Source organism: Elephas maximus, chromosome 4 (assembly GCF_024166365.1).
Source record: "Elephas maximus indicus isolate mEleMax1 chromosome 4, mEleMax1 primary haplotype, whole genome shotgun sequence".
NCBI lineage: Eukaryota > Metazoa > Chordata > Mammalia > Proboscidea > Elephantidae > Elephas > Elephas maximus.
In genome coordinates, this window is record NC_064822.1 from 40,004,528 (window position 1) to 40,028,289 (window position 23,762).

The window sequence follows — 23,762 nt, forward strand, 5'->3', positions numbered from 1 at the left end:
GTCACTGTGAGTTGGAATCGACTCAGTGACAATGGGTTTGGGTTTTATTGCTTATGAATTTTAGAGATCCCATTTTCTTTCCATTGAATTTGGCTATATATTAACACATGTTTTTGTTATAGTTGTGTCTAAGATTTCTTTATGTTATAACCAAAGGGTTGCTGGGAGGAAGGAGATTGACTGATGTCTACTCATTCAGCCATCTTGGCAGTTATATTTAATTATCAGATCGAAAGAAAAGAGTCAGGCCTCAGGACACAGTATTATTTGTGTTAAACATCAGACCATACTATGCTTTAGAAATATATCAGCTTTTCAACTTGTATGCTCGTATATAATTTGATAGCTGATTTATGAATTTATGTGCTTAATATCAAACAACAAAATTTCTAATTATTGTATTGATCATATCCTTCAAAGTTATATTTTTTTTTCAAAGGCCTGATTCCTTTCAAGAAAGGTAGTGTTATTTACTTTGTCCCTACTGCATTTACTGTCAGCTATAACCCAGTAAAAACCCAGTGCTGTCGAGTGGATTCAGACTCATACTGACCCTATAGGACAGGGTAGAATTGCCCCATAGAGTTTCCAAGGAGGGCCTGGCGGATTCTAACTGCCAACCTCTTGGTTAGCAGTCGTATTACTTAACCACTATGCCACCAGGGTTTCCCTGTCAGCTATACACATGTCTAATTCTTCTCCATTTATGGTACAGATTATCTTCCTTCTTCTTTGTATTAAACTTGAGCCTGTCTTCCTTATATAGAAGCAATATGATATTCTTTTTAATCTAATCTTCCGCCCAATTTTTACTTTGCTTTTATACAACTTTATTTATTCATTTATTTTTATCGTAGAGTATGACTGCTTTAAGTACTGCCTACTTTGGCTTTGCAGGTATTTTTCCTTTTACTTTATTTATATGGGTTACAAATCTAATTTTCAGACTGTGGCGGGATACAGATAGGTGAGAGCGGAGCGATTGCAAGCCCCAACTATCCAGCCTCTTATGACAGCTTGACCCACTGTTCTTGGTTGCTGGAAGCCCCACAAGGCCACACTATCACTGTGAGTTCTAATGATGGGGTAAAATGCTTCTGAGGCTATAGAATAACAACATTACGTCCCTTTAATAAGCAAGCAATTAGAGTAGGCTTTGAACCTGCAATCAGAAAACAATATCCCATCATTTTCTTTGTAAAATTCTCTCATTAGAATACATGCCTTTGTATCTACAAGCCTACCATTAACGAAGACTGAGCTCTCTCTTTCAAGCGTAGAAGAAGCTATACACAGAAGATAATTCCACGTTCAGGAGAGAGGTGTATTCATGCTCTTAATATGAGTTGTCCTCCTAGCCCAGGGGGATAGAATCAGGCACTCTAATGACTCCTGTTCCTGGAGAAGTACCCCATCTTAAAACTTTCAAGAGAATCTTCAACAAGAAACAGGGGAGGGAAGGAAAGAATTAAATAAGAGACAAAAATAAAAATAGTATATAAAATTTTAAGACACAGATTTGTAAGGATAGCTTCCTCAAGGTAGATAAGCTCAGCTACAACTCAGAGTGCCTCATATTTTTTTCCTCCTCCAGCTTACATTTAGTGACTTTGATATTGAACCCCATTCAACTTGTGCTTGGGACTCAGTCACCGTCAGGAACGGAGGCTCTCCTGGCTCGCCCATAATAGGGCAGTACTGTGGGAGTTCAAACCCGAGGATAATCCAGTCTGGATCCAACCAGCTGGTGGTGATTTTTAACTCAGACCATTCGGTGCAACATGGTGGATTTTATGCTACGTGGATCACACAAACTTTAGGTAAAAAAAAAAAAATTTTCTTCATTCATCTTTTTCAATGATTTATTTATTTAATTTTTTAACTAATTCAACAAATATGCATTAAGTACCTACTCTGTGTCAGGCTCAATTCTAAATATTTATATATATCATCTCTTACAGCAACCCTGTAAGAAGGACATGTCAGTACACATTTTCTGCATTTTGCATGGGCAGAAACTGAGGATAAATGGCTTGATAACTTGTCCAGATCACACACCTGATAACTGGTAGAGCCAGGATTTAAGTAAAGTCAGGAGCACCCAGAAATATTGATCTTAACACTTCACCAGGTCACCTCCATAGGCAAAAGAACGTGGCACAACCAAGGAATCACAAATAGTAGAAAATATGTGTGTTAGAATCACAAGTAGTTTAAAATATTTGGACCTTCGAAGCAGAGAGCTGGGAAGTGGGCTGAGGGCAGGCAAGAAGGTTGTCCACATCAGGAAAAGCCTGGGCTTATATGTTATCCCTTGAGCAATGGGGAACCATTGAAGAGTTTAGAGCAGAAAAGTGATAAGGTTTGTGTATTAGAATGAATGCTGTCTATAAAATGTGAATAAGGAATCAAAATATTGTAGACTTGATTGAAAACAGAAGCTTTGTGCATATAAAGTGTAAACTTGTTGAAAATTCTCAGAAAATAGAAGGATATGTATTGGATACTTTGTCCAGGATTTTCGTAAAGCCTTGCCATACTGCACAGGGTAATTCTTACCATTAGAATCAGATTTATTATAAAAATCTCTGTAGAATAAGTCAGACTTTCCCTCATTGAAACCCTGGCTGCTGTTGAAGTCAGAGGGGATCTTTAGATGAACCGCTGGTTTTCCGAGCATTAAAAATTAAAAGATTTAACAAATGCTCTTTTTTCTTTAATTTAACTTCTTTTGTTGTTGTTGTTGTTGTTTGTTTAGCTTTTTTTTTTTGAGTTCATGTTTTTCTTTGTCATCTGGTAGATACATATTTTAATATTATAAGCAAATGCAAAATTTTTCTGTCCATGTTATTTATTTCCATCCATTAATCAGTTTCAATACAAATGAACCAAATTGCTTAGTGGAAGAATTTTCCCCTCTTCAAAATCATATTCTCTAACTAAGCACATTAGAGTAAAATTACAAATGAGTATAGAGTTGTATTCTCATGTGTCAGTGGTAATGAAATATGGAATTTGGCCTTGCCAGACTATAAATACTGTATAACCTCAAGGGAAGTAAAATATTGCAATTGTTTGAAGACAGAAGTCTGTCCTCTTTACTGTAATATTTCGGGGTCTCAGTTAAGTTCAGTATATGTGTAACAAAACCGTAACAGCTGAAGTTTCCTCTCAGTTTGGGACAGCTTATATTTACCGAGAGTTCTTGGCTGAGTACCTGCCCAGAGACCGATGACTCACATGTCAGGGAAGATACACTCAAATCGCACATTTAGAAATGTTCCTTCTCTAGAAGTCTTAAATTTTAAAAATGGTTATTCTCCTCCTTGCAGATTAATGAGTTTTCCGATGATAATTTTTCAGGCTGTGGTGGAATACTTCACTCAGACAATGGTACAATCAGATCCCCTCACTGGCCTCAGAACTTTCCCGAAAACAGCAGATGTTCGTGGACAGTCATTACTCACGAAAGTAAACACCTGGAGATCAGCTTTGACAACAACTTCCTAATCCCCAGTGGTGACGAACAGTGTCAGAACAGTTTTGTGAAGGTTAGTGCCCTTGTTTATTTAAGTGGAGCTGAACTGGTTTCATGAACATAAACATTTAGACTAGAAATGACTCTACCTCTCAAAGCAAGAAAAGGAAAATTTTGCTGCTTGGATTTCTTGGATAACAAAGTGAGAAAACTCAAATGTTGAGTTAACACCTGAACCTCAACACACGTCCTTGTCAGTATACTGTCGTGACTTTTCATTTGCTAATACACAGGCAAAGTAATTCAGTTATGGGGATTGTTCTCTGACTTTATTAAATTCTCAAGAACGTTACAGTTGTTCCTTCCCGTGGAAACTAGAGAGAAGGGTAGGTCCTTTTTTGTTTGTTTTTGTTTTATTTTCTAATAGATATTCAAGGACAAATGCCCCTTGAGCTATAAGGCACCTTCGAAGGCAAAGTTTAAAGTCTGCAATAAAAACTACAGAAGACAGGTGATGGAGCTAGTGCCAGCTTTTACTTTGGGCCTTAAGAGCCTACAAGCTGAGAAGGCCACAAGAGAGCCATGTAGAAATTGGTTGGCTGGCCAGCAAAGCAGTCTTTCTATAAAGTTATATGGCTCCTGTGGCACTGACACATCACTTTCCTTGACTATGACCATGACGAATGAATGATAAATTCATTTCATACTTACGTCTTATATGTGATGTCTGTAAAAGGCTATGCCCTTTAGTGGAAAGAGCATTGACTTTAAAGTCACACTGAATGGACTTCAGTTATCTCTCTCCTACTCACCACCCGCTTTTTCTTGGGCAGGTTAATTAAGCATTTAGGCTTCCAATGGAAACCCTGGTGGCTTAATGGTTAAGTGCTATGGCTGCTCACCAAAGGGTCGGCAGTTCAAATCCGCCAGGCGCTCCTTGGAAACTCTATGGGGCAGTTCTACTCTGTCCTGTAGGGTCACTATGAGTCGGAATCAACTCGACAGCACTGGGTTTGGTTATTTTTTGGTTAGCCTTCCAATTACTCAACTATAAAATGGAGAGAATAATTCCTACTTTAGTAGGGCTTTAAGCATTAGAGTTAATATGATGTAATAACACCAAAAAAAAGCACTCAGTACTTGGAGTATAAAACCACCTAATGAGTGGTAGTGGCATTTTTGGTCAGTGATGTTATTATATTTTATATCAACCCTTGAATTATGTTTTATATCTCATCGATTCTTAACTGTTGTTTCAATGAAAATTCCACATCTGTATAAGATCTGTTTCATAAAATGCTTTAGTACACACTCTTACTAATTGCTTTTTATACGAAATAAAAGAACTCTCTTCTTATGGCATAAGTCAACATCAAATCTATAGACTTAACTAAAGCCATGCAAGTCCCCCAGTTGTAAAAATAGAATTTTAAAAATGACTTGGATAGAGATTTCTGGTCCAGATAAGGTAGCATTAGACTGTTGGTCTGTACTCGTCCCTGCTAAACACAATTATAAACCCTGAAATTGTGCAAAAGACAACCAAAACTAGACTCTGATAGCAAAAACTTTGCCCTCCACCCAAGACAAATGGTAAGTGCTAAAGCAGCATGTATTGCTTTTGCATCTTCCTCAGTATCTCGAAAGCTCAGCTAGATCGTGTCAACTAGGCAAAGTTCAAAGGAAACAAAATAGTGATTGAAAAAATCACTGCCCAGCTATATAAAAATGGACACAATCTCCTTGGAGGAGTCAAGAATGGGCTATGCTATACAAAAGCAGCTTAAAAAATATTCTTACAGTACACTGAGGATTTTTGTGTTTTGTTTACTATTATGTTTAGTTCTATATACACCCAAGTACCATTATTTTCAAGCCTAAGTGCTTTAAAATATTGACAGGGGAATACTGTAAGCACTAAATCATGTTCATGACTCTACCAGGTGTGGGCAGGAACTGAGGAGGCTGACAAAGCTCTGTTAGCCACAGGCTGTGGGAACGTGGCCCCTGATCCCATCATCACACCGAAAAACACATTCACTGCTGTGTTCCAGGCTCAGGGGGCTCCAGCTCAGGGCTTCTCTGCATCCTTTGTAAGCCGTAAGTAGCACTAAAGCCTGAAAAGTCCTTGAAAGCTCATACCTGCCACAGTCAGCCCTGGGGAGCAGTGGGACAGCTGGACCAGGAATGGCTGGAACCAGGAGCTGAAGAAGAAGAATAGGGTTGCCTAAAGCATGGGCAGGTTACGAAATCCTTACTTCAAATATCAGTGACAATGGAATTAAATTCAATAGTAGGTCAATTGGTAAATGATATAAAAGACATGAGTGCCGCTAAAAACCAGTTGCCATTGGATCTGTGCTAATGGTGACCCCATGTGTGTCAGAGTAGCACTGTGCTCTGTAAGGTTTTCAATCGCTGTTTTTTTTGGAACTAGATCTCTAGGCCTTTCTTCGGAGACACCTCTGGGTAGACCCAGCTTCTGGCCATTTGGTTAGCAACTGAGCACATTAACAATTTGCACCACCCAGGGGGTCCTATGAGTGCCACTAGCCAAAGTCTAAAAATAAGCCTAAAACCCCAAGTGGGGCAGGCATTCAGCAGGAACTCAGGAGGCCAGTGACTAGGAGACACCAGTGTGCCTGGTATGTGGCACATTCACTACCTGCCTTAAAATCACTTGGGGAGCTTTGAAAACACATAGATTATTGGGCTGCATCCCAGACTCAACTGAATTCAGAATTTCCATGTGTGGGGGCTAGTAACTGGCATGTTTTAGCTCTCACACATATGATTCTCATGCTCTGTAAACTTTGGAAGACATTTCCTTTAGGATTTTTCGCTTCTTAAGTCAGTACATGGGTCCACTTCTCTGGGTACTGAACACGAATTAGTTTGGTGGGAAACGTAGTGGTTTTCAAGATGGATAAGCAATGGTGTGTGCTGGTTGATGGAATTAAATCAAGGAGCCACTAATTGTAAATGACTGTTTAGGAAAAAGTTTGATGAGAGGAATTAGGGGTAATAATGCAGTAAACAGATATTTTAGACAAGAATAAAAGAATGAGGGTAGTGTAAAGGAAGCAGTAGAGGACAACCCAGACCTAATCTTAGATTTTCCATTGGTTTGCTTATGGTATGTGTATTTATGTGTTTTTATGTGCAAAAAAAAAATTTTTTTTTCTTTTAATGTGCATTTTAATATTAGTTTAGAAGGATACAGATATTTTCATACTTGATAGATCAGGGAGTGATGTGGTTATATGATAACAAATCTCATTTGAGTGGTAAAAAAATATTTCTCATTATTTCTGAGATGAGGAATTCTCATTAAATGAGAGTTTAATGAGTTGGGATTATGGCAGTAAATTCAACTTTTTTTTTCTATGTAACTGTTATTCTTATGGCCACATTACAAGGGTATTTAACATGATTTTCTAATAATAAGAATAACACAGTTTTAAAACATGAAATGTATCAAGTATTGACCAGGTGCTAATCACTTTTCATTAGTTTTTTCTTTATCTACATGAATTATACTGAGCCTTTGCTAATTTATCCTTTCTTGAATATCTTACAATGAAGTGATTTGCAGTAAAATTTCTACTACTTAACCCATAAAACTCTATAGCCTTTCCTAAAGCTATATATGATATTCTCATTTTGCATGTGTATTTTTAAATCAGAGATTCATCCTCTTAGTTATTGCTTCTTCCATTTGAAGTATCTCAAGGAATTATGCTGTAGAGAACTTAGGAAATTTGAGTCTTTCCTTCACTGGTAAAATTGATACTGTATGTGAGAACAAATGCTATGATAACACTCTTTTGTTCCCTGTAGGATGTGGAAGTAATTTCACTGATCCTTCAGGTTACATTATTTCTCCAAACTACCCGAAGCATTATGACAACAATATGAATTGCACCTACATCATTGAGGCTGATTCTCACTCCGTGGTCCTCTTGACTTTTGTGACTTTTCATTTGGAAGGTAAGTATGTTCTTTAATATATGAATGAGTAGTCGTTAGTACAGGGCAAGCAGGCAGAGATATCCTAAAATCACCATATAAAGAAAATATTAAAAATCTGTTACCAAGAAAACAAACCAAGCCTATTGCTGTGGAGTCAATTCTAACTCATAGTGACCTACCCGCACAGTCCCAGTGCCCTCGAGTTGATTCCAACTCCTAGCGACCCTATAGGACGGAGTAGAACTGCCCCATTAAGTTTCCAAGGAGCACCTGGCGGATTCAAACCACCGACCCTTTGGTTAGCATCCTTAGCACTTAACCTGTTAACTTTATTAAAAAACCATCCAGTATTGTAAGAACACCTGTACTGTTCTATATATTCCATCCGGGAGTATAAAAATAATTCAGCAGCTTTAAGAACACAAACAGCACATAAATGGACCAAAGAAAATAAGTTTAAAGTGTATTACATGTTAAAAAGTTTTTTAAAATTTATTCATTTTCTTTCACACTCTACGCAATATGTGCACACACCCACATCCACATGCATGTGCATAGTATAAACTAACCAGCAAGAGAAATTGTCTTGCTGAGTCCAAATAGCTGCTCAATAATGTTAAATGAGCAAGTGAATAGTAGTGTTAGATATTTGCTGGCTGGAGGGTGAATGACAATAGATACAACTTGATGTTTAATGGATACTATGACACTTCAAAAAAGGGGCCCTGGTGGCACAGAGGTTAAGTACTCGGCTATTAACCAAAAGGTCAGTAGTTCAAACCCACCACCTACTCCACAGGAGAAAGATGTGGCAGTCTGCTTTCCTAAAAATTACAGCCTTGGAAACCCTGTGGGGCAGTCCTACTCTATCCTGTAGGGTCACTAGGAGTTGGAATTGACTCAACAGCATCAAGTTTGGTTTTAACGGGTATGGCACTTCAGAGGAGAGATCCCTTCAAATATATTAGTTTTTTTTTTTTTTTTTACAAATTCACTTTCTATTTTAAAACTGCAGTTGGTCTGTCAATTTGTCAAGATACTGCTGTATAATCAAAGTTTCTTTCTGTTTGGGTTGGTCTCCTATGGCAGTGAAAAGTTAAACTTAGCAAGATGTTCTACATTATTCAACATCTGGGAAACTTTATGTATAATAAAAATAAAAATGACATGTCAGTGCTCATATATTGATAAATTACACAAAGCCTCTCTTGTTTTCCCCTTTTTCTATGACCTCACCACCATTTCCTACATCTCTACAGTCGTATTTTCTGGCACATGTGTTTGATAGAGATTGCCAGATATAAATTGATGCATGTCACTGGCAAGCTAGAATAAAAAGTAAAATATAATCTTTTCAGCATTGGCTAGCACAAAATCCCAGTGATATAAAAAGATGTTCATGATATACAAACTCTTGGGGGGGGGGCGGGGAGAGTTTTAAAACACTGTGTCTGATGTCATCTAGTTTTCTATTTGAAATAATATACATATGACAAATAGCCGGAATACTATTAAGCAGTGTGTTAAGAGTTATGCCTGGACTGATGATCTTTATTTTCTTCTTTATACCTTTTGTGTTATTTTTATAATCAGGAAGAAAGTTATTTTAGAAGGAGGGAAAAGGAGAACATGCTATGTGGCTAGGGCTTTTCATCGGTATATGCATTTGTTCTCATTAAATAATAAACGCGAGAATGCCAAGTGTCAATAGAGTTCATATAGACAAAGAAAAAAAAAAAAGGCTGGTAAATATACTATAAAGCCACAAAAGGCACTGCCAGGCCCAGTGGCATCTGTGTTATTACAGTGGAACTACTCTGACCCCAAACTAGTAGCCTCCTGAGCTTAGTTGACTGGGTGGGAGCAAGGGAAAAGCATCCTCTGGACTGCCTGACGTGTGTCGGGCGTGGTGGGAGAGGGCACAGCATTTTAGGGTGGGTCTTCGTCCCAGGTCCGCCACCTCCTAGACAGGTAACTTTGTGCAAGGTGCTTGATCTTTCTTCCTAATAATCGCTTTCCTTTTTTTAAAATTGTTGTTGTCGTTAGCTCCTGCAGAGTCAGCCGCTGACTTACGGTGACCCCATGCACAACTGAACTCAATGCTGCCCTGTCGTGTGCCATCCCCATGATCACTTGTGGACTGGACCATTGTGATCCAGGAGGTTTTCACTGGCTAATTTTCAGAAGTAGGTTGCCAGGCCTTTCTTCCTAGGCCATCTTAGCCTGGAAGCACCGCTGAAACCTGGAACAGGTTTCAGTATCATAGTGACATGAAAGCCCCTACTGATAGGCACAAGGGTTATGAAAGTGAGATAATGCCTGTAGAAACGTATTTCATGAACTGCAATTCATCATAGTGGCCATTGTTTTTGTTATTTCTGCTGTTACTTTTCAGGATCTCCAGGTGTGCCTGTATACAAGTTGTCTGAGCGCAGATACGTGTTTTTGCCAGATTAAGTGTTTTCTACTTCCACTAATGAATTTGCTAACCTTCAACCAATTGAAGAGACTGATCTGTGTGTGTGTTTGTGTGTAACATGGTTCCCTTATGATAATGTCTTGTGACATTTTCAGTGTTATAAGTACTCAGCATTTTCAAACTGCTAAGGGAATAATTTCTGGCTGTATAGTAATTGAATTGTGATGGTTCCCAAATAGGGCAACATTAATCAAATTTATTTTAAAATGAGGCTATCATCACTATTTTATCAATACCAGAATTTCCTGAATGCCATCAACAAGCTAGGGATTTATTAACTATGTTAAAAATAGCCTTTCTGCAGCCCTTCTAAAGCAAGCCTTGGGGGAGTAATGTGCAGCATAGTGGATAAAACTGAAGAATTGCTCTCAAGGAAGGTCACAGCCTCATTGCAGGACCACTGACCTTTCCAACTGCCATACGTGGTAGGAACTGTTTCGGAGAGAACTCATTCAAATGATTAAGCATTTCTGAGCCCAAATACCAGCAGAGCAACTGTTGGCTTCAGCAGAGACTAGGATTACCAGTCTATTGTTTTGTGAGCTATTAGCACAAAGGGTGGAATTGGCAAGGGAAAGATGGGCTACCCTAGGCTGCATAATACTACAGGGAAACACGTTTGTCCATACGTTGTGCCACTGAACACTGACCACTGGCTAGGAAAGGTTTACTGGAAATTTGGGCAATTATACTGATTATTGAACCATGCACTGTGTTTTCTTTACTAGAAGGTTAAGAAGGTTCAGTGGCCCACTTTCCACTTAAATAAGTTGCTCTAAAAGTGTACTATGTTACCTTATGTTGGCATAAGTTTTTCTAGCCTTCTCATTATTATTACATTTCTAATACTAACCATTCTACAAGATTTTATAGAATATAGAACTACCGGCTTCTCGTCCTTTCTGTATAATCACCATTACAGTATAAAATTCCAGTGAAATCCATCAAAAGACAGAGAAGAAATTTCCATTTGAGCATTTACAAGGCAGCTTTTTTCATTTCTGAATTTAACCTCAAGATCTTAACAGTATCTTCAAAAGTTAAAAAATAGAGAGTTAAATTCAAAATGTTCCTTTTGGTCAAAAATAAAACACCAGAAACAATCAAAAAAAAAAGAAAAAAAAGGTGAGAGAGAAACTATTAATGCTTGGAATTAGGTATTATTAAATAAATGGTTACTTCATTTTCCTAAATATTTAATGGGCTGAAAGTACATTTTTTTGCATTCTCATGATTCATGTGGCCAAGTAGACACCCCAAGCTGCTGGAGAAATTATAGATGCAGTTTTTTCACTTAATAGATAAAGAAACCAACTTTATATGGAAAGCAAAGAGGCCCCAATGAGCAAAGCATTATTGAAGAAAAAGAACAAAGTAGGAGAGGAGACCTCACACTACCTTATCTCAGAACCTACTATACAGCCACGGTAATGGAAACAGCCTTGTACTGGTACAAGGACAGACACATAGACCAATGGAATAGAATCGAGAACCCAGGTATAAATCTAATGATTTAGCTGATCTTTGACAAAGGACCAAAGTCCATTAAATGGGGAAAAGATAGTCTTTTTAACAAATGGTGCTAGCAAAACTGTATGTCCCTCTGTAAAAAAAAAAAAATGAAATAAGACCCATAATTCACATCATACACAAAAATTAACTCAAAATGGATCAAAGACCTAAATATAAAACAAAACTGATAAAGATCACGGAAGAAAAAATAAGGACAATGCTGGGGGGCCCTAACACATTGCTAACCGTGCACAAACACCGGCAGAGAAACTGGATAATTGGGAGCACCTACACCATCACTGATGCTTATGTTCATCCAAAGACTTCACCGAAAGAGTAAAAAGAGACCCTGTAGACTGGGAAAAAAATTGGCTACAACATATTCAGCAAGGGTCTAAGCTCTAAAATCTAGAGTACTTCAACACCTCGATAACAAAAACACAAATAATCCAATTAGAAAATGAGTGAAGGATATGAACAAACACTTCACTAAAGAAGACACTCAGGCAGCTAACAGACACATGAGGAACTGCTCACAATCATTAGCCATTTGAGAAATGCAAATCAAAAGTACAATGAGATACCATCTCACCCTCACATTACCAGCACTAATCAAAAAAAAAAAAAGAAAATAGCAAACATTGGAGAGGTTACAGGGAGACTGGAACTCTTGTGCACTGCCGGTGGGAATGTAAAATGATACAATCACTATGGAAAACAATATGGTGCCTCCTTAAAAAGCTAGAAATAGAAATACCATGCCATCCAGCAATCACACTCTTAGGAATATATCCTAGAGAAATAAGAGCTGTCACACGAATAGACATATGCATACCCATGTTCATTGCAGCATTATTCACAAGAGCAAAAAGATGGAAACAACCTAAGTGCCCATCAACAGATGAATGGATAAACAAATTATGGTACATACACACAATGGAATACTACTCAATGATAAAGACCAATGACAAATCCGAGAAACATCTCACAACACGGATGAATCTGGAGGGCATTATGCTGAGTGAAATAAGGCAATCACGAAAGGACAAATATTGTATGAGACCACTATTATGGAAACCAAGAAAAGGTTTACACACAGGAAAAGAACATCTTTGATGGTTATGAGGGACAGGAGGGCTGGGGAGGGGAAATCACTAACTAGATAGTAGACAAATGTTAACTCTTGTGCAGGGAAAGACAACGCACAGTATAGGGGAAGTCAGCACAACTTGACCAAGGCAAAGTCATAGAAGCTTCCTAGATACATCCAAACACCTTGAAGGACCAAGTTCCTGGGGCTGAGGGCTGGGGACCATGGTCTCATGGGACATCTATGTCAATTGGCATAACATAGTTCATAAAGAAAATGTTCTACATTCTACTTGGTGAGTACTATCTAGGGTCTTAAAAGCTTGCAAGCAGCTCTCTAAGATACATCTATTGGTCATGTTTAGAGCAAAGGAGATGAAGAAAGCCAAAGACACAAGGAAAATATCCATCTAAAGGCCTAATGGATCACATGAACCACAGCTTCCACCAGCCAAAGCCTAGAACTAGATGGTGCCCAGCTACCACCACTGACCACCCTGATAGGAATCACAAGACAGTCCTAGACAGAGAGGCAGAAAAATGTAGAAAAAAATTCAAATTCCAAAAAAAAATCAGACTTACTGGTCTGACAGAGACTGGAGGAACTCCCAGACTGTGGTCCCTAGACACCCTGCTAACTCAGAACGGAAGCCTCTCCTGAAGACCACATTTCAGCCAAAGATTGGACAGGCCTATAAAACAAACAATAACACATGTGAGGAATGTGCTTCTTAGTTCAATCAAGTATATGAACCAAATGGGCAATACCTGCCCAACAGCAAAGGTGAGAAGGCAGGAAGGTACAGGAAAACTGGGCGAATAGACACAGAGAATCCAGGGTGAAAAGAGAAAGGGGGAGAGTGATTACACTTTGTAGGGATTGCAACCGATGTCACAAAACAGTTTGTGCATAAATTTTTGAATGAAAAACTAATTTGTCATGTAAACTTTCACCTAAAACTAAAAAAAAAAAAAAAAAATAAGTTAGTAGACGAGGTCACCTAAGAAAAGACAATGCCTTGTATGTCTTCATTTTTCCATCTTTGAAATTGGGTAATAACACTGACTCACCTTGGTGATTTTTTTTTTCACCTTGGTGATATCGAGGGGCTTAGAAATTCTTAACTAAAAAATCCTACATGTAAGCAAATTCTAAACTTATTTTTTGTCATATCCAGTTGATAATAATTGGGTTCTAGAGATAGATAGATGATAGATTAGATAGATAGAGAGACAGACAGACAGATAGGTAAATAGATAAAAAAAAAAAAAGAGATAGCTGCTATTGAACTTGTGGTTCACGCGGTCCATTAGTCCTTTAGATGAATATTTTCCTGTGTCTTTGGCTTTCTTCATTCTCCTTTGCTCCGAACGTAATGGAACCAATAGATGTATCTAAAATAGATGCTCACAAGCTTTTAAGACTCCAGACACTACTCACCAAAATAGAAAGTAGCACATTTTCTTCATGGAGACATTACGTACATCAGAACGAAACATCACTCCTTCTTGCATAGCCTCCTTCACTATCACTATTGCTGAGGCTACTGTACCAATCCATCCCACCAAGGGCCTGCCTTGCTCTCATTGGCCCTCTATTTCACAAAACATGATGTCCTCCCCCAGTGGTAGATCCCTCTGATGACTTGTCCAAAGCAAGTGAGTCGGACAATGTTCTGTTGTAACACATAAGGTTTTCATTGGCTAATTTTTGGAAGTAGACTACCAGGCCTTTCTTCCTAGTAAGTGGTAGTCTGGAGGCTCCAATGAAACTTGTCCATCTTGGGTGACCCTCCTGATATTTGAAATACAGGTAACATAGCTTCTAGGATCATAGCAACAATCAAGCCACTGTGGTATAACAAATTGACAGATGTGTGGGATGAGTGGTGGAGTAGCATGATGTAAATAAAACGAAGAGCACCAGAAGGGAATATAATTTCACTCATTCTCTGAGTTTAGACATAGGGTTTTTAAGTTAAAACCTCCAAGAGGAACAAGGCTAGAGTTTCAGACCAGCCAGGTGAGAAGTTCCATCTGTTTGCGTGGATTCTCGTTATCTTAGATTTCCTGGTTTACAGGCTACATGTAATATAAAGCTAAAAGGAAAAAGTAGAGACCATTGAGTTCTGCCTGTTACTTATTTCACATTTCAACCCGTTTAATCTAAGTTAAAAAAAAAAAAAAAAAAGCTGAAGTGGCATTAGTCAACTTCTTACCATTTCTTCTCTTTGCTTTTTCAATTGTTTCTAAGGAATTCAAAATTTAGGTACATTTCAAAATGCATAATTTTAGAAAGAATTGGACAATGGTTCTATAGAAATAGTTCCTATTGATATTTTATTCAAATTGCCAGAGCACTGGAGGAGATAGTTTCCTGTCTATTAGATTCCTTGCTTTCCTGTTACCAGCTGTACTCAAACTTACTGTGTTGTAAGCCTTTGGCCATCAAACTCGAATTTAGTTCTATATTAAGACAAACTTCTCCTTCCCCCTAAATCATTCTTCCATTGCTACTCAGAGAAAAGTTAGACAGATAACAGATCCCAGTCATTGCTGGCCCCTAATTCAGGTACCTCTCCCTAGAACCCTCTTCCACTTTTACGATATAAAAATAATTCAACCAAAAGGATTTCTCTGTATCTCTTGTCTTCTCTAGCACTCTATGACTCTGAAGAGAAATTGCAGTCTGACTCTAAATTCTACAGGTTTTATTGTTTGTGGAGTTACTGATCCTTGGTTTCTTTTTAGTTCTATCAAAGTTCTTGGAATGATGATGGAATTCAGAATTGGACATTGCACTGTAATAGGACCTGAGAATGATATAATACAAAAAACTATATTTCAATACTTTGCATAGAACCTTACCCATTTAAAACAATAAAAATATTTTATACTTTTTTGTAATGATGCAAAATAGTCATAAGAACAGATCATGGAAAATCATTTTATAGCTTAGGGATTTCAGCAGTAAACATACATTAAATCATTGACTGATCACAGAATTAAGAATGTCTGTAATCCACTGTCCCATGACATGGGCTCTACCCATACTGGATTACACCTCAACAGAAAGAAAACAAAAATCCTCACAACTGGACTAGTAAGCAGTATTGTGATAAACGGAGAAAACATTGATGCTGTCGAGGATTTCATTTTACTTGGATCTGCAGTCAATGCCCATGGAAGCAGCAGTCAAGAAATCAAATGACGTATTGCATTGGGTAAATCTGCTGCAAAAGACCTCTTTAAAGTGTTAAAAAGCAAAGATTTCACTTTGAGGAGTAAAGTGTGCTTGACCCAAGCCGTGTTATTTTCAATCACTGCATATGCATGGAAAGCTGGACAATGAGTAAGGAAGATGGAAGAAGAATTGATGCATTTGAATTATGGCATTGGTGAAGAATATTGAATACATCATGGACAGCCAAAAAAACAAACAAATCTGCCCTGGAAGAAGTGCAGCCAGAATGCTACTTAGAAGCAAAGATGGCAAAACTTTGTCACATACTTTGAATATGTTTCTAGGAGGGGCCAGTCGCTAGAGAAGGACATCATGCTTGGTAAAGTACAGAAAAAAAAAAACTGGTGTCATCGAAAGTAGAGGGTCAGCAAAAAAGAGGAAGACCCTCAACAAGATGGATTGATACAGTGGCTGCAACAAAGGGCTCAAACATAGCAACGATTGTGAGTATGGTGAAGGACCAGGCAGTGTTTTGTTCTGTTGTACTTAGGGTCACTATGAGTTGGAACTGACTCAGCAGCATTTAATAACAACAACCACAACACTCCTTGAGAAACTGTTTTTAAACTTTGACTAAGTTCTCTCCCTAGGGGATAGTCATTCCTAATTACATTTAAATTATACTCTATTTGAGAGTTTTATGTATATTTTGATTATTTATGAATTGGCTCCTCCATAATTATGGGAAAGTATTTAATATCATTATTTTCTCATGTGTGTGGTCTTATCACCAAGCATCTTCTCATTGAAGGACTGGATTGACATCTTCGGTTGAGGTGATATGTAGAGCTTGAGAACAACACGTGTGTGTGTACAATCACTTGATGCTCAATAACATTCTCATATACCATTTTGTGGCATATCACCTTGCCCACGCTGATATGTTCTTAGACTGTAGGTAATTTTATCAAATTCCGGCATTATATAGGTAGATGTTTGATATCTTATGGGAAAAAAAAGGAAGAGCATCCCACCTTAAAGAATTGCCTACTGGTAAAAGATACAGGAATGTTTTAATACATGATGAAACTGGCCAAAAGTCTTAACTTTTACATTTACTGAATCAGGTTGTACCTATGAGCAGATTTGATATTCTATTGCCATGTAGAAAAAAATTATAAATCACCCCACAACTCCACCCATTTCCTCCCAGCACATATTCTTATTGTTGAACACAAGCCTTTTCTTGACAGTTACTAAGTTTTGATTGTGTCTCAAGATACCATTGCTATTTCATGGATGAACTTTCTGTAATTCAGCTATTCTATCTGTTTAATTAATTACTCCATAATAAAGAATACAGAAGTCTTTACCTTATGTTTTATATAACTTTTTCCATAATTTTCTAAGACAACCACCCTTTTAATAGTCTATATCACTAGGCCAACAACTTAAATGCTAGCTCTCTAATAATTAAAGGACACGTGCCTGGCAGGCCATTGAAACTAATGTGGGAGCAACATATTTATCTAGCATGAGCACTATGTTCTTTCATTCTGTGATTTTCATTTCACAACTTTATACATTGTTGCTGGCCAAAGCTATTTCTATAATGAATGGATATATATACATATATTCAATACTCAAATCCATCTACTCTGCGTTTTTTAAAAATCTCAATAGAGCTTTTTGTGTCTTGAAGACACATGGAGGTTGTAACTTAGGTACATAATTTGGCCATATTCAAACCATGAATCAGAATTTAATCTATTTCTTTTTTCCCCTATTTTTTCCAACATTGTATTGCTTCTAATTGTATAATAAGGGCATTGAAGTTAAGTCTTTCACATTTTTAACTTTTAGGTTTATGCCCAGTTAGAAGCATTCTATTCCAGGATTTTCAAAATAAGGGAACTCTTAGAGGTTAATTTAATAAATATATCTTCAATTAACACCTCATCATTTCTTCAAGCTGGATAGAAATTTAGCTAAGGTGGTACGTATGTTCCTAAAGGACTTAAATTTAAACTGTATAGATATTTTCCTATAACAATATCAATATTCTCTAACATTATACTTACCCCAAAAAGAGGGTGTATTCTTTTATGTACATATATGTAAAAGATGAATAAGTCAAGATTCTTTTGGTTAAAAGTAATAGATTACTTCCAAGTTAGCTTAGGTACAAAGTAAAGTTTACAAGAAGGATGTTAGGTTATCTCAACTCCTTGAAGAAAGGGTTATGGGCTCCCAGGACAAGTGAAACCAGGAACAAGAATGCTTTTAAAACTCTCTTTTCCCCCTCTTTTGGATGCGTTCTGCTCGTTAACTTTATTTTCCTTTACTCTAGCCTGTTTAGTGACTTTCCTGGACTAATTTTGCAAATTACGTATTTTGTGTGTGGTCACTGAAGTCTCTGTTCAGATAGGTTAGTGGTTAGGTCATGATTAAACAGAGATTTACTAGACACCTGGAATCAATCAGTCTCCCAGTCTTTGCCAACGAGCTCTGTGTGCACATTGGGGCCCAACTTCAACACTCAGCCAGGCAGTTACAACTCTGACTTAGCTTTCCATTCCAGCTAGTGCAGAGACTTTCAGTCAGCCAGAGAAAAGTGCACGCAGCCTTCTCAGTCCTTATCTGAACAAGCGCAGAGACCTATGCATTCATGTGGCCTTCCAGAGTCCCAGGAATGTGTCAGAGTTTTTTTTAAGCTTCTATGGACATCTCATTCATCAGCTTTTCCTTTCTGAAACTTCTTGGTTAGTCTATTGTTTGCCCCAACTGTTATCTACGTTTCAGGTGGCCTTGATGTTAAAACACTTGCCTGTAAATGTTTCTGACAAACACCCACCGAGGAGAGGCTTTTAGCACTGGGTGGGTTTTGAGTCAGCTCAAATAAAGACAATCCTTTTGAGTGGCGTCGTCTAGGGAACCACCAGACAAGTCAGATAATGACAGTTTGATGGGGGGAGACTTTAAAACGCTACAGCTCCATTCTGCTCCCTCTGATACGGGGAATGTAGACTGTTATTTTGCAAGGCTACTGCTGAGATTGTGAGCAGGGGGTGGGCCCGGTGTAAATAAAAATGCCATAAAGCTAACTGTTCTTGTGGAGATCAACTGTTCTTCTTGAATAAACTCTTCCTGGTTTGCTGCAAACCTTTGCTTAATTTTTGGAGTTCTGAAAAAGTTTCTTTTGACCATTTTTGCCAGTTTTTAATTGCTTCTATGGAGGGTCAAATTTTGGAGGTCCTTACCTGCCATTTTTGCTGACGTCCTCCATATGTTAGAATTTGATATATTCATTAAATACAATGAGTTTTCCTTAAATACAGTGTTTTAGAAGAATGCTTTAACCCTATGAAGACATTCATGATGTGTTACGTTAATAAAAATCAATTACAAAAGATTTTGCTGAGTATGATCCCAGTTATTTGTTAACAGTATATATTAACCTGTAAAGACAACTGGAGAGGTTATAGTAATAAAAGTCTTTTAATTTCTTATTTATTCTGTTTTGTATTTTTCTTATAAAACAAATATATATATATATTTGTTTTATAATTGTGAAACAAAACAATGCTTTGTATTTTTAAATCACTTAAGCTAATATTGTTTGTATGAACATTTATAATGGTAGTTAAATAATCATTAAGGAATTTCTAATCATCTCTGCATGATAGGAGCCCCATAACTGTACAAAAACTTCAAGTCAAAGCAGGGTTTCTCAATTTTGTTCCAACTGACATTTGGGGCCAGATGACTTTTGCTGCAGTGGAGGAGGGTGGTCTGTGCACTGCAGGATGTTTAGGAGCGTCTCTGTCATCTGCTGATTACATGCCTGCAGCATCCCCAAGTTGTAACAAATAAGACAAAAAAATACACTCAGATGTTGCAAAATGTGTCCTGGGAGACAAAATTACTCCCAGTTTTTAGGCACTGAGTTAAAGAAGCCATTTCATAAAGGAAAAAAAAAATCTGCATTATTTCAAAACGAGATTTATTTACTGTCGAGTTCTACTTGTTTTCTTATACCAGTCATTTCCTAACTAGGGTAAACCTCATTCCATCAGGAAACAAAGGTAAATATTGACTTACTAAAATATCCCTTGATTCTCAGTTTAATTTCTGTATCAAATGCATGAATCTTCATTACATTAGTGGTTTAATGTATGCATCATAAAGTTGTTTCTGATTATAACGTTGGTTGTTCCACGCTTTGTACAGCTCGCTCAGCCATTGCAGGCAGTTGTGCCAATGATGGACTGCATATCGTTAGAGGTTACAGCTTATCTTCCTCACCGATTGCTACCCTGTGTGGTGAGGAGACCCTGGCTCCTATCTCCACCTCTGGTCCAATGCTACTTAACTTCTACTCTAATGCACACATCACAGACTTTGGATTCAAGTTTTCATATAGGATAACCTGTGAGTAGCCATAATGATGTAATTTGGCATTTTCTTTTTCTTCCTTATCTATCTACTTATTTATTATTTTTTGATGTGTGTGTAATTCATATAAGGAGATTTATTTGTGATTCATATTATCACCAACTTGAATCTTCAGAAGACTTTAAGAAAAAAAATTTCATTAGGTGAGTGATTCAAAAATCTTTAGACAATTTCCCTTAAAAATAAAGGGGGGGGGTTGTGAACTTTGGCTAGAACTACTGTTTTGAAAATAAGATGGAGAACCAAGGTATTTATTTGGATAATGAGGTGCAAATGAACATCACTGCTATCTTTAGTTGTATGTACATTACGCATGGTATCTTTTTGGCATGGATTATCCAGATACCTGTTTCCCTTCCCCAAGGCACTTTGCTAATGTGAAAATCAATAGAAGAGAATATCTGTATGATTTTCCCTTAGGGAAGGATTTTTCCTTTCTTTTTAATAATGTGCAAAAAGCATAAGACCTAAAGAAAATGAAATGTGTGCAACTACGTTGTAATGTAAAAATTCGATGTATCAAAGTTAAAGTGAAGAGAAAGCCACAAACTGGCTAAAAATCATTGTAGCTACCAAGATCTTTTTATTCTTATAGACAATTTGATCTATGTGTATTTGGTATAATAAGATTGCATTTCCCTATTTTGAATAGGTAGTTGTTTTCTCTCCTTTAATAAACTTTTTTGCTTAGTTTGCTGACAACATTTTTACCACATCATCCCAACTTCAGTGAAATGGGCACCCAAATCCTGCAAAATCTTTATTTTGCATCATCTTTACTTGACCAAACCCATTGCTAAAGATAGAATGTTAAAAAGTTTTCTTCCAAACAAATCGCTGTTCCCATCAGCAGAGAAGACTTAAAATGTTCATTTACTCCTGAAGAAAACTTTTGTAATTCATATACATTAGCTGCTATCTGAATCCTGACCCTCAGCATTTGTAAAGTATGAGTATGTATGCTTTTATAGGTTTATTGGCACAAACAGAATAGGTTTGAGCAAATAACATTTCTTTCCCCAAGTTATTGTATAGAGAAGGATTGCCTTTTTTTTTTAACTCTTTTTATGCAATTGCTACTTCGAAGAGCTAAACTCTGCTTCACATTCTTCTAACTTTTTATCCCTTATTTTCCTAAAACAATGCATGCAAGTTTCAACATATCTATTACAAGATTCTCATTTAAAGAGTATAGTTTTTATTAAGACTTCACATCCTTACAATGTGCAAATTTGGAGTTATTTAAGCATTGGTAAGCTTTCAGAGACCACATGATTGTATACAAATGACATAGAGCCGTGTCTACGTAAACCTGACATTTAATCCACTACAGATGTAGCCAGGGGTCTGAGCACATGTATACTTATGGGCATATGGAGAATAGCTTTCCCTGCAAAGTGGGCTGAGCGGAGACCACGATAATATAAAGAACCTTAAATGGCAGCCACAATTTGTTTCTGATTTCTAACAGATGTAAATGGATACATCCATAGATGTGGAAATAGTGTCAAAATATGCCAACCTCGCTATAATTTTGAAGTTGTAATATAAAATAAACAAAGCCCTTCCTCACTGCACAGATCGGAGCACTTTGTACATTAAGGACACATTTTGATCCTCCTTCAATGTAGACCAAGGAATAATGAGGCATTTTAAATTGTTTATAATCTGGCTTTATGATATTTTTATGGCTGTCATTTTCTTGACTAATAGCAGTAACTAAGGGCTCTGAGCTGTTGATTTCTGGAGTCAGGATGAGGAGCGGGCCTGTCTCTCATGCTTGTTGAAGACTAATAATACAAATTTGGACAAGTGTAGCTCTTCCTGTTCTCGCAACTCAATGGAAATACACAGGACCTGAGAATTAACGTATTTGACTCCACAGAGGGAACCAAACCTGGAGGTACCAAAATGATTTCCAGGATTTCACTTGATAAAATTCTATCCTTAACAGAGGAGATTTGAATCTCAGAGTTATTTATAAACACAGTGAAGGGATGTTTGAGTTGCTTTAAGAAAAATAAGTATTATCTCTCCTGTAGAAAAAAACAATAGTATAGAATATTTCAGAACTATCTTTCTACACGTAATAACTATTTTCTGCATATTCTCTTGTCTTCCATTGCAGCCTGTGGTGGTGTGTTCAACCTCTCCATTGGAATCATCTGGAGTCCCGCCTATTCGTACTCAAACTACCCTAACAATATGTACTGTTTGTATGTCATCACCGTTAGAGATGACAGAGTGATTCAAATCAAGTACGTAGGAAAAATTGACCTGCTTAATAAAATCTTTTCAGCTCTATTCACAGAAAAGATATTCATTTACCGATAGAGAGCATTGATTCTCCTCAGAGGTCTGTCTATAAGGGAATCCAGAGGAAGGGGAGCAAGGCTTCTGCATAGCAGTAGGAAACTAGGAAACTGGCTTTCTACCCTCTGCAAGCAAATGGCTAAAGGGAAAGAACAGGCACTCCACCAGTTAAAATTTTTGTCATAATGTTCCCTTAGTTGCAATGGTGCTTCATATAATGGTTTGAAATCAAAGTGGGCAGCAAAGGCAAGAGAATGAAGCCTTCAGTTGTTGGGCATTTGTTGTATACAAGGAACTTGAATTAACACTTATTATCTTAATTAATTCTTTAAAAAGTCACATAAGGTATATATTAATTTCTCGTTTCACCAACGAGAAAACTGAGGCTCAGAGACATCAAAATGAAAGAACACACACACAGCTAAACGAAGAGTTAAAATTTGAATCTGTGTTAGGTTTCCTCCAAAGATCATGTCCTTTCTGTTTCCCTATCTGTCTTTCAAATGATTCCCTTCTAACTACTTAAGAAATTTTTCTTTGTTCTTGTATCAGAACACATTTAAATTGGTTCTGTAAGAGATATCAGACATTCTTGCTAAAATTCTTCTCCTAATCCTAAAATCCTAAAAAAAAAAAAATCCTACTTACCCCCAATTAAGGGAATGCAACCTCTGGCTCTCAGAGTGGTAAACAAAGCTCAAGACTGCTTTCATCTATGACAACATCTTTCTAATTCTGTTTCAGCGATACGTAGCATGGTATGGAAAACTCTGGAGGTCGAGATAGTTCATGGCACTATAGGATAGAAGCCTGAGGGGCTGGGACCACACCTCCTTCCCCTCCCCAATACATTTATGATCACTTTCTGCCCTAAACATGGTAAACTCTCTGCAGTTTACCTCTAAGGGCCTCATACATCAAGTGGGGCCTTAGACTGTGAGACAGGTCTCGGCATGCCTGGTTTGGTTACGCATCAGTAAGTGGTCTTTTGTTTGGACCTTCAAGAAAATTGCAGATCCCACCTGGGCTATTTGTAAGGAAACAGTTCGTCCAAAAAAGCCCTGTAAATTCCAGGGACAAAAGAACAAACAAAAACAGCCAGACGGCTAGAAGGTCTATGAAGGGATCATCGGCCCAGGAATGGGAATATAAGCTCTTGCCATTTGCTGCTGGCACAGGGTTTATTTCTGGCGTGTGTAAGATTATAGTTGCTATATATATACATTGCTATACACACACATATATTTTATATATATGTGTATTTATATATATTGCTGTGT

The 23,762-nt window shown here is 37.4% G+C and overlaps 1 protein-coding gene across 1 annotated transcript in view; it reads left to right on the forward strand.

The window, feature by feature from the left end:
- Positions 1–23,762, forward strand: part of CUBN (cubilin) — a 341,241-nt gene that overhangs the window by 267,092 nt on the left and 50,387 nt on the right. The window contains exons 52-58 of the mRNA XM_049881914.1: positions 947–1,068; positions 1,595–1,820; positions 3,364–3,551; positions 5,422–5,578; positions 7,319–7,468; positions 19,945–20,145; positions 22,298–22,427. Of these exons, the coding sequence (XP_049737871.1) occupies positions 947–1,068; positions 1,595–1,820; positions 3,364–3,551; positions 5,422–5,578; positions 7,319–7,468; positions 19,945–20,145; positions 22,298–22,427 (1,174 nt within the window). The remainder of the gene's footprint in view (positions 1–946; positions 1,069–1,594; positions 1,821–3,363; positions 3,552–5,421; positions 5,579–7,318; positions 7,469–19,944; positions 20,146–22,297; positions 22,428–23,762) is intronic.